The following is a 12,653-nucleotide window of genomic DNA, read 5'->3' as shown; positions in this document are numbered from 1 at the left end:
TATTGTGTTTCAATTAAGTTTGATGCTCTGTGTGTATTGATTTGACCAGAAGAGATAAGAATGAAAAATGAGAAGAGCCTTCTTCAAAGTCATTAGTTTGCTTTCCTTATTACCATGTTTGTTTGTTGTGCACTAATTTGCTTAAGCTGAAGAGCCAATCAGATCCTTCTCACGCTGGCCGTAAAACAAACCAAAACAACTGGCTAAGGCTGACGCGTGGTGACGGTTAGGGTTTGGGCACCGAGAGAATTACATTGGTACTACCGAGGACCGTGTCTCGTTAGAGCTAACGGGCCAAATCTCAGTACTTTATTCTGCTTTTGTTATTTATTTTGAGCTGGGGGATAGTGTTACATTTCTCTGAGTTGCGTGCTGTTCGGGAACGCAAAATTAATTTCAATGTACACGGATAATCAAGTTGTATCGTTAAAGAATATATGAATAAGGCTGGGGGGTTGCCTGTTTTTGCTCTGGCTGGATTATGTCTCTCTCCCAATTGTCACAGCCAGTTCTTCAGTGTATGAAAGAAATCCCTAAAAATAAATCTATATACGGAAAACATCTGTGAAAAATCCTTACATAAAATTCCTTCATATTAACACAGCCCATATTTCCACGTACTTTTCCTGCGTGTCAGCCTGCTGCAGAAAGAGAGGCTCTGGTTACTATATTCATATTGTTCATCAGTAATTGATTGGTATCAGAATAGCTTCCAGCCAATCGGCTGGATTCCTCTTCTCTCCTCCAGTCAATGTAAAACAGCATTTTAATTTCTTTCTGCAATGTCTCTTTGCATTTCCCATTCTCCCCTTGTTGGCGTCCTCACTCTTGCCGTTTCCCTGTCTCTCTGCCATCCTCTGATTTATTCTTGAGTTGATGGCTGCAGCCTCAGTGTGTCATCTCCTGCTACCAGTCATAATTGACTAACCTCCACCAAACCTCAACCTGCACTCTACTTCTTTTCTTCTATGCCGTGGGACAAGCACTCATTTATTTTCCATACCGCTCTGTGTTATTACTCTGTCTCCATCATTTCCTATCTCTACTACACACTCTCTCTCTCTCTCCAGCAACCCCCTCTCTCTCTCTTTCACTTGCTCTCATTTGCATAACATTGTTGCAGAAGATGTCTTTCATCTTTTCATTATCAGATTGGAAGGAGGGAAATGCACATTACCTTTCCTGTTGTATGACAAAGTGCTCTCTTTCAGAGTTCAGCGGATCAAGAGCGCTGGGCGCTCAAATCTTCAAAAGTCAAAGGTCAAAATAATCTATTTAGTCACATTCATTCATAAGCTGTTATACAAATTTGCATAAGTAGGAGCATGGTTTTCAGCCTGTCTTTTCTAAAAAGTTGTGTGTGTGTGCGGGGGGTCAGAATGCAGTGTCTGGTGTGGGTGAACAGTGAGAGCTGGATCTGTATGAACACATTATCGTCTGGCTAATGTGCGAAGTCTTATTGGACTCAAGTTGAGGCCAGTTCCCTCCAACACCTCACGTCTGGTCACGTCTGGGTGCTGCTCCTTCCCTCCAAACTGAGACGTCCCTGGTGATTTTGGCAGAATGAGAATTGACATTTGGCCTTTTTTTCCCTTAGAATCCAGGGCTTTATCTTCAGGGAGAAAGGATGTAAGCGGTTCGAGCAGGGATCCAGATAAAAGCTGTGTTGATAAGGAAGGCGAGGTATTGCCTGGCTCTGAATATTTAAAGCTGCTGTCCAGGAATCTGTATGCACGACGGTCATGTGGCTGCTTATTGAGTCAACACGGAACTCATTCACAAGTCAATTAGTTTTTGTAATGTGTATAGACATATATATATATATATATATATATATACTGTATATATGTATATATATATATATATATATATATATATATATATATATATATATATATATATATATATATATATATATATATATATATAGAATATTCACAGACTGCAAGCAGTTGCAAGTTTCAACTCGTCTCAAATCTTGGACTGAACTGGGCTTTAGAATCATCAGTTTTTAATATTCTAAATGCAGACTGTGGCACTGTAGTTTTGTCTCTGCTGAGACAAAGGCTACATTTACATTGCTAAGTTTTGTTTGTTAAGCTGAGTTTTGATTCAAAAGTTATCTCCGTGTGCCATTCTTAGCTCAAGTAGAAGATCTAATCTCCGTTAAATCGCCCTAACCTCAACAACTCAAACCTAGGGGTATCTTTGGAGGACATGTTAATATTTGCGTCCTTACCTCAAAGTCTGAACAAATGCATTATCTTCTTATTTAAGACCATCAGATGTGCTGGGCTCTTGACCATGATTTGGAGTGTGTTGGATTTTTGTATTAGATGGAAATGTCCTTTGTGCTCGTTGTTGTGTACTGTTATCCTTCTTCTAGTAGTAATTTTTATATCACATTTAAAAATCTAAAATACTTCAAGCATGTGACTTTAAGACTGAGGCAATACTACTTGGTGATCTAAATTGTAACTAGCTAGATCAAACTAAAAGGAAAGCCCTTAAGCAGATCCCTTTGGATTTTACACAATTGTTGGAAGGTCCTTAGAAAATAACCACATCCTCCCAGACACAGAGACTTAATATGTAGTATCAAACCTGAAAGAATTGTAAAACACATTCAATTGTATTACTGGGCCGTCTATTGTCAAGAAAACTTTTCTACATAATCTATTTAAGGAGTTCACCTGGAAGGTCAAACAAAAGAGAAAAAAACATTGCACTCCCCTGGTTACACTAACATACAGAGTTAGAGATTCTGCATTAAAAAAATCATTAAAAACCAACTTAAATAGTAATAGAAATTTGTTCACTTGATTATGTAATAGAATAGTCAAAGAGATCAGAAAAGCTAAAGCTAATGTTTTTATAACGATTATTATTGAGGAAAAAGGTAACACAAAGCTGATGTGGGAACAGATTAAGAATGGAATGGGAATGAGCCATAGGACTAGGAACCGGCTAGAGTTGAACCTGAATGGTAAAAAATACAGGACCCAGCACAAAAAGCTATAGCCTTTAAAGAATATTTTATCTACTCTGTGGCTGAAATCAAACAGAATTTTCCTCTACTAACTGGGAATATTCTTAAAGGTCCAAAGTGTAGGAATTTCCCCTATCTAGCGTTGAGATCGTACATAGCAATCAACTCTCTCGCACCATGCAGTTCAAATTATGTATTACAGCTACGGTAGCCCCCACGCTTAAAAAAGACATCCTTTTGCTTTTTTAAATGTCCTCGGGGTCAAATGTGAAAACCCATTTTCAAAAAGAAGTTTAAGTTTCCTTAAATCAAATTGTCCCCAAAAATATGGATGGTTCCGTACAATGTTCTTCACAAGTTAAACAACTGATCAGTTCACTATTTTCATTGAATTTGGGTGTTTTGTTTAATTTGATAGCATTTGAATGGAAAAACAACAAAAGCATCCAAAAAAATCGACAAACACATCGGAAGACGTGAGAAAGAACTTCGGGAAAACTGAGAAAAAAACAAAAACAAATGTCAGGGAAAATCATGAAAAATGTGTCCAGAACAACAACAAAGATGTCCAAACAAACTGACAGAGAACTTTGGGAAAGTTTCCACAAGTGTCTGTCTTAAAGTTTGACCCAGAAAAAATAAACATTTGCATGGTCTACAGGAAGACAACACAAGGGTTAAAGCAAGCTTTCTTTCAGAATTCAACCTATTTTATCTTAAATCCCTGAAGGAACCCCTAGCCTTCCCGATCACACTAACCATCAACCAGTCAGAACTCCAGGGGATATTCCCAACTCCCTGGAATACTGCAATTGTAACTCCCGTATTTAAGTCACATGACCCTCTGAACATATGTAATTACAACCCAATCAATATTCTGCCTGTGATTTCCAAGCTTGCTGAGAAATGTGTATTAGAGCAGCTGGTTTCTTTTTAAATAATGGTCCATTTAATCTTCGTCCGATGCACTTTGGCTTCAGGGCCCATCACTCTGTGGAAACAGCTGTTTCTTTTCAGGGACAATCCGAGCATTGGTCGATGAGGGAGGTGTGGTGGATGAGAGGGGGGTAATGTAGCAGAGCATAATCATTTTTAAACCAAAATGCAGCAATGTAAATGTAGCCACAGTCTTGGTGATCTGGGCAGTTGACTTCTAACCATTTGCTCATGCATTCCAGAACAGTCCTTCACAAGGTAGAAATCTGGGGACTTTCCCATAATTCATGCACATATGTGGCCTGGTCTTTTCTAAATAAATACAACATAAATCAACTTTCATTCAGTCTATTCTTGTTAAGCCTGTGTTTAAAAAAAACAACTGAACTGACCCAATATGCAGAATTCATTTACAAAAAAATAAAGGGACCTATAATACTATTAAAGGGGAATAACTGGGGAGCTGGGTGTGGGACCAGGAAGCCAGTGTTCAGGGCTTGAGAGCGGGGACCCAAGCGAAGACAGAGCTGTCCATGGCCAAGGTTGGCCGAGGCAGATGGGCAGGTGAAACGTCGCAGGGCTGGAGATGACAAAAAACTAAAAGTCAGACAAGCAGGCAAAACAGGCGTAAGGCGTAAGACCGGGTTAAATACTGCAGCAGGAGAAGGTAGCAATCAGTGCTGAGGACTTGCAGGGTGTTGATTGAACTAGCAGGTGAGTGGGGGCAGACTGGCCACGCCCAGCCCCTCTCACTGCCACAACAGGGCAACAGGACCAGAGGGGCAGGGAAATCATAGGGAAGGCCGCAGATCCTAATCTGTATTGAGTCTAGTCTCTAGATGTCTGGGACACAGTAGCGGACCAGATGACAGAATGTTTCCAATAAAGACTAAATGTCACCTTTGTGTCTTTCCTACCAAAGATAAAAAGCAGCAAACAGCCCCCTCCCTAAACCACTTACCACAAAAATACTGGAAATTCTTACCATCCCATGCCTTGAAAAGGTGGAAAACGTGTGTGTGTGTGTGTGTGTGTGTGTGTGTTCTCTGATATCCAGTCATGTGTTACCACACCAGCAGAGAGAAAGTGGTGTGCTGTTCTTTCAGCCTGTCAGTGTAAGGAGACGATGCTGTGATGTAACCAGACAAGACAAACCATCATCGGCAGATAAATGTGGACACACATCCACACACATCAGAGAGTGTGCCAATGGTTGCCAGGCAACACAATTAGCCAGCATCTAGCTTCCTTTTACAGTCAGAGTGAGAGGCTGCCCTCTGTTGTCACTTTCCAGTGACTGAGTGTGTGTGTGCTCTAGCCCACCTTAAGTTAGTGAGCCTGTGCTAAAGTTGTCGCTAACACCATTGCTAACCCCCTTTACTTTCTTTGACCAGCAGCTAGCAAGCAAGGCACAGGAGCTTGACTCGGGTCTTGTGTTCTTCACCAACAGATGAACAGTACACAGACTGCGCTGCCATCTTCACAGCGGTAGCTTTACTCTTCACTTTCTAATGTGTGGGCTGCCGCTGTGTGTGTGTAACATGCATGGTGTGTGTGACTTTGATCCTGTTTGTCCCACTTTGTACATCAACCATCATGCAGCACGTGTGCAGAAGACAGCAAGTGGATCGTTAAGATGCGCTCATTGTTTTTACGTTCATACACTTAGGCGGTGTGAAAAAAGGCTTGGTCGCCGGGCCTAAAGCTTAGTTAATGGTTCTGCGTTGAATCTAAGCCATAGGTGTGCACGTAGATACACGTAGACATGGACACCTATTTGTGGCCCGACATGCACCTCAACAGAAATGTAACTACAAGTCTCTGCAACGCAGACCGCAACATCTGTGATTGGTTTGTTTGGTTGTGTCTTGGTAGTCTCACATTTCCTCCTACTCATTTCCGGGTACTGCTTTTTGACAACATGAAATTAAGCAAAGGAGTTTTTCTACTACAGCTTTCAGGAAAGCACGGGGGAGACTCTTTAGTTCAAAAAGATCTTTGTTCACATTAGTCACTTAAGTAGACACCAATGAATGGGAAAATAGGGTCCAGGTTTAAAAATACTAAATTGTTTATTATTAGAAATTGATCATCTAGAAAACCTTAAAATTCGGCCTTCAAAAAACAAAAAATTGACTTTAAGTTAACCAGATACAGTGACGTATTTGTAGAACATCGCTTATTAGACACATTACATGTAACCACAGTCCATTTCCCAAAAGACAATGACAATAGCATGTATTCAGCTCAAAAACATGTGATCTTCCATCTAGTCTGACAGTGCCCCTCCCCTTCTGCTATCTCCACAATCTATTCAGGAAGGTGACCCTCTATTCAGCATTAGGGTCTTAGCTATTCCCAGGATGGTTGTGATTAGTTGTAAAGAAATGCAAACAAGCCAAATCGTCCCCCCTCTATCTTAGAATTGATTAGCAGTGTCAACAGACCACACTACAGTAGACCTGGAAAACCCATCCATCCATCCGCTTATCCGGTATAAGGTTCCGGCAGGGGACCCTAAACTTCCCTTTCCCGAGCCACATCAACCAGCTCCGACTGGGGGATCCCGAGGCGCTCCCAGGCCAGGTTGGAGATATAATCCCTCAACCTAGTCCTGGGTCTTCCCCGAGGCCTCCTCCCAGCTGGACATCCTTACTAGTTACCCGAACCACCTCAACTGGCTCCTTTCGATGCAAAGGAGCAGCGGCTCTACTCCGAGCTCCTCACGGATGACTGAGCTTCTCACCCTATCTCTAAGGGAGACGCCAGTCACCCTCCTGAGGAATCCCATTTCAGCCGCTTGTACCCTGGCTCTCGTTATTTCGGTCATGACCCAGCCTTCATCACCATAGGTGAGGGTAGGAACAAACACAGACCGGTAGATTGAGAGCTTACCCTTCAGTCTCAGCTTTCTTTTAGTCTCAATAGTGCGATAAATTGAACGTAATACTGCCCCCGCTGCGCCGATTCACCGACCAACCTCTCATTCCATTGTCTTCTCACTCGTTAACAAGACCCCGAGGTATTAAAACTCCTTCACTTAGGGTAAGGACTCATTCCCTACCTGAAGAAAGCACTCCATTGGTTTCCTGCTGAGAACCATGGCGTCAGATTTAGAGGTTCTGATTGTCATCCCACAGGCCGATGATGCCATCAGTACCACATCATCCTCAAAAAGCGATGAAATTCCCAGCCCACCAAACTTCAACCCCTCCCCGCCCCGATTACGCCTCGATATCCTGTCCAGAAATAATACAAACAGGATTGGTGAGAAAGTGCAGCCCTGGCGGAGGCCAACCCTCACCTGGAATGAGTCCGACTTACTGCCGAGAACTCGGACGCAGCTCTCTCTTTTGTCAGACAGAAATTGGACGGACCTGAGAAGGGACCCCCTCACCCCATACTCCCGCAGCACCTCCCACAGTATCTCCCGGGGGACACGGTCATACACCTTCTCCAAATCCACAAAACACATTTAGAACGGTTGGGCATGCTCCCAGGCTTCCTTCAGGATCCTTGCGAGTGTGAAGATCTGATCCGTTGTTCCAAGACCAAAACGGAATTTGCATTGTTCCTGTTCAACCTGGCAAGGATTCAAGTTATTCTGAGTCACCCACCAAACTGAACCAGGTTGTGCAAGTCACTTGAATCACTTGAGTCAGTATTGCTAGGAATAAGAAAACTTTTTTTTTTAAAGCGACCTGTGTGCTCGACCTAATTGCATTTTAACTTGTTACTTTTATACCCACAACCTACAGTAGGCCTAGCTAGGCTACGTGCAGAAGACTGTATGTTATTTCAGAAATGAAAGAATGGCTGTTGGTGTTGATTTGCTTTTCTCTGAGCTTGAGGAGAGACTTCACACGCTTGTCTGAATCAGATCCACTCATGACAAGTCATCGAGGACTCGTGGGGCAGGCCTACTTATAGTATTAAACCACAGGAAACTTTACACAGCTCTGTGTTGACATCACATTGAATTTGTCATTAAGTGGTTGGTTTTGACATTCGCTGTCATGACACCGTTATAATTGAGTAATAAATATTTTTGCCTTGACCCGAGTAAGGTGAAACAATTTGGACTTGTCATGAAGATGTCCTAAAGTTTGATTCACTGTCAGATGCTTTTGTAAGGGTGCAGGCCAAGAAGTGGAAGCACTGCTGGGTTTTTCTAGCATTCACATTAAGGTGATCCTTGGATTATGGACATAAAATAAGAAGTTCAAAAATCACGTTCATAAACAATCCAAGGCATAATTGAAAATATCTTTATATTACAATCTAATGGCAAAGCATTTTAAAATGACTGATGTGTTTGGACTCACACATCCACGGACGTGCAGAGACATTTGGAGGGACCATTGCTCTAACTCGTTCAGCCTTCAAAGATGGAGATGTCCGCAAATGAAACATTATAATTCTGAAAAGGTTCTATAGTATAATATACCTTTAAGTTACTAATACTATTGGCCGCAGCATCTATCTTTTTCCTTATTGCGGTTTAACTGACATGACCCTTTTATAGGAACACTCACCACCTTCATTATGTAGCTGAGACTTGTGGTAGGCCTCATCTTGAATAGAATGATTAGAATCTGTTGGATATTACAGAGTTGGTGCAGAGATCATATCTCTGAGACTTTATGTAGTTTCATCAGTGCACTTTGAAGCATACATGTGGTGTATAAGTTGGTGGATTTTATAGGAGTTACATTTAACATCACTCAGAAGTCAATTGTATTTGACCTACTTCTTGACTTTTTCTGAGCAATATTTTAGTTGCACAAATAAAGTAAAAACATGCTAGTTGTGAAAAGACTGGAGATTAGGAAACATTGGAGGAGGGCATACAGAAAGTCAAGACATTAAACGCATATTGCAAGCCAAACCTGCAGGTCACCTACATGGGAGAACAGAGACAAACTGATGTATTGATAAGTTTGTCCTCACAGAAGAACAAGAGAAACAATTCTATCAAATGCCAGATAAGTTGTGGTCTCAAGATACAACAGATGTGGGCTTAATTAAAGGGGTACAGCCAGTAAAAATGTCACCTAAATCCCCATTCTGCCTTCACCAGAGACAATATCCACTAATACAGGAGGTTGGAGGATGTTGCAAGATTTTAATCAAGCTGTAATTGCGCGAGCCCCCACTGTCCCCGACCCACACACCTTGTTGAATGATTAACAACCTGATAAAATGTATTTCTCTTTGATTTCTTATTAGTAATGCTTACTTCTCTAGCCCTGCATGCAACAAATTTTGGTTTGCATTCACCTACAAAATGTAAAGACACACCCATACCAGAATCCCTCAAAGGTATTGTAAATCTCCAACCATCTTTTTGCAAATAATGTCTGCTAACCTTTTCAAATTTTAACCTCCAGCTAGAAGTCCTCTTTTGCTTTATGTCAAATGACATCTGACCATCAGGACAGGACTGTAAAACAGACACAATGGCACTAGGACATTATTGTCTGCGCAAAGCCATAAGGTCAGTGAGAATAAATTATCAACTCTGGCAGACAACTGAGAAATATTTGGGCTACAATTTATCTCAGGAGTGTAAATATTTAGATAAGAATGAAAAAAAAAATTATATTGCAAGCACCAAAACCCAGAATAAAAAAGACAAATGTCATTAATAGAATGCTGCTTTTCGATATCTGACATAAAATCTGCCTAATTGGTTAAGATGAATAGGTATTTTTTGGAACAAAACATATTTTTTTATGAAATACAATGTTTCATTGTTATCAAGTTATCCAACAAATAGACCTACAAATCCAACTGAAATGATTAGTGGCTTAAATCACTTAGTTTATGACAGAACACTTCTTTGATCATTTCCAGTTGCAAAAAATTTGAAAATGATATTTCTTCCACTGTGACTAACCCTAATGTAGACACATTTTTGAATAATATGTCATTTATCAGACTTGTTTAAATAGAATAAGAAGAAATCCTCTTTTCTTTACAGAGGTTTAGAGGAAAGCCAAGGGGTGGGACTTCCCAGAGAACACACACACACACGCACACACACACACACACACACACACACACACACACACACACACACACACACACACACACACACAATAAACAAGAGTTGTGCATTTGTAAGAGCTAAAACATTTGGATCCGGAGTTTAGGCAAGACAGCTTCATTTGTATAGCACATTTCAGCAAGAGGACAATTCAAAGTGTTTTACATAAAACATTAAAGAGCAACTACAAATATAAAAGCAGATAGAAGATAGAGATTTTAGGTTGCTAGTATGGGACAAAATATAAACCGTTGCTGTTGTGGAGGACTAAAATAGGACTGTATATTAAGCTGATCCCAGTTTCCAACTTCGCCCAGGCGTGTCTGCCAAAACACGGACGGAAACCACTTCTCTCCTTTGATATATACAGTTGCTCTATACACGTAATCCACCCGCAATCCTTGATGTTTCCAGAACGAGCCCGTTCCACCGGTCGTACTTTTTAACTCTCTTCATATGCTGATATAGTTTGTCATACAGCTTCAACAATGCTGCTTCAGTGTAGAAAATTAACAATTATTTGAAGAAGGGAAACATCAAAAAGAAAGGTCTTCAGCCTTGATTTAAAAGAACAGAGGTGTGGCAGACCTGCAGCTCAGTTATGATTTTGATGCACTTTTTTGGCATAGATTATACGGTATAATGGGATATGTTCCTATCATATGTGTTATGTAATGTGCTTATGTTTGTTCGCCTAAAACCCTTTAAGTCATAAAAAGCTTATATCAGACAGCAATTAGTATTAATTTGTGTTGCAACCCCAAAGATAAAGATAAAATAAACAGCATATTTTTGTTTAAACTGATCTGGGTTTGTTGGTTGAGACAATGCTGAAGCCGATTCAGGTCGATTCAGATTCCATATGACTAGGTAGTTTTTCAGTAAACCTGCACTATAGACTTTGTTTTCATTTCCAGTTACTATATTACAAATAGTTTGAGCTATCAGGTTGATGTAAAGCATTTACATTTTTTTTTTTGTGCATTTTTCTGATGTTGTTGCTGTGTAACACAATACAGAGTGTTAATGGCTAAAACCACTAAACAATGATGAATATGCATGCTGTGTTATTGAGTCATGAGCTTTGTCATGACTCAACAGGAAGGATATAGTAGCAATAATAAATAGTGGTCACATTATGGAATTTTATGGAATTTTAAACTACTCCAAAAAATGTTTGTTTTGGGCAAAATCCTTAAACTTAATCTTGCTAGCAGTTGAATGACAACAGTTTGTGGGTGCTCAGCATTTTATTTCTCAGCTTCACCTGATCCCGGACCCCCTGCTGCCTTCAAGGCCCCCAGCCCCCTGTATAAGAGGGCGCTCGGGCCGCCTTTGGGACACGTGCGTTTCCTTTGTCCCAGAGGTCACATGCTCTGACGACAGTGTTTAACCACACTGCTCGGTGCCGACAAAAGCTTCAACTACTGTGAACTCATGGTATAACTTGAAAGCACCAACATTTTTATCAACTCTTACAACTGTACGCAGATTCTATTCAGAATATATCAAATTGAGTTACATATCAAATGAAAAACTTAAAAGTCAGGCATACAAAAATAGAATTTGGAGAAAACAAATGTCAAAACTGGTCAATCCACTCATCACAACCTTGCAAAAATTACACATTATTTTATCTATTAAGCACTTTTAACACAAGAATCATTTCACATATTAAATAGGCGTGAGGTATTCAAATCCTAACAGACCAAATAACACATTGTCCAGCCCAGTTTTTGTTAAAAAGCAGTGAATCTTCTGATCAAATGTAACAAGGGAGGCAACATCACATCATCTACATGTAGCCACTTGTCAATTAAAGTAAAACAACAACAACAACCTAATATAACATCAAAATGTGCTTAGAAACAGTGTCTTAGGGTGGATTGTTCATTTTTGTGTTTTCACGCTCTCTAGTAGAGCCGATGGGGTTGTCTCTTTCCTTGTCAGCTTCCTTTTTTTAAATGGATTCTCTCTCTGTGCCTTGTTTTTCAGGTGGAGGGATGGCGCTGTCTTTTCTTCTCTTCTTCTCTGCTGTGTTGCCCTTCCTCAGAGTGTCTGCATCCTATAATAGATCTTCTGGTAAACACACACGCACACACACACAGACACACACACACACACACACACACACACACACACACACACACTTTTCTACGGACAAAGTGCACAAGGTGATACACTGGTAATGAAGTATAACCATGTTTCAGGTCATTTAAATAGCTCACTTTACAGCATTGTGTCCACTTCATTTAATATTGTATGTGGAGTTTTCTTATGTCCCACCAAAACAAGTTCCTTCCGGCACCCTGCTGGCATATAAGCCCCAAATAAGGGGCCTCGCGGTAAGGTTGGAAAAGGTCCGGTTCTTATCTTTCTTGATCGATCTTGTTATCTTGATTTGGGAGTAAAACAATTGCTTTGTTATAAGCGGATTAGGGAACAGTCATTGTCATGGTTACCAGAATTATTACGTGGTTAAGGCCAGGATGAGAAAAGAAAACAATGTAGGAAACAGACACTTTTTGGTAATATGGGAGGAATCAGATACACAGAAAATACTTGTCGGGTTGCTTCAGTGAAACAGAGCTTTGCAGTGAACTGGCAGAAAATTAGAACTGCCAGCACACAGATGAGGCTCTGAGGAACTGGTTTCCTCCCAGGACGGATTGATGTCAT

The 12,653-nt window shown here is 40.6% G+C and overlaps 1 protein-coding gene across 2 annotated transcripts in view; it reads left to right on the top strand.

Moving 5' to 3' along the window:
• Positions 1-12,653, top strand: part of gabbr1b (gamma-aminobutyric acid (GABA) B receptor, 1b) — a 126,180-nt gene that overhangs the window by 18,944 nt on the left and 94,583 nt on the right. For both annotated transcript variants that reach the window (XM_034891695.1, XM_034891696.1), the window contains exon 2: positions 11,970-12,056. In XM_034891695.1, the coding sequence (XP_034747586.1) occupies positions 11,970-12,056 (87 nt within the window). The remainder of the gene's footprint in view (positions 1-11,969; positions 12,057-12,653) is intronic.

Source organism: Etheostoma cragini, chromosome 14 (assembly GCF_013103735.1).
Source record: "Etheostoma cragini isolate CJK2018 chromosome 14, CSU_Ecrag_1.0, whole genome shotgun sequence".
Lineage (NCBI taxonomy): Eukaryota > Metazoa > Chordata > Actinopteri > Perciformes > Percidae > Etheostoma > Etheostoma cragini.
This window is presented reverse-complemented; position numbering and strand designations above follow the sequence as displayed.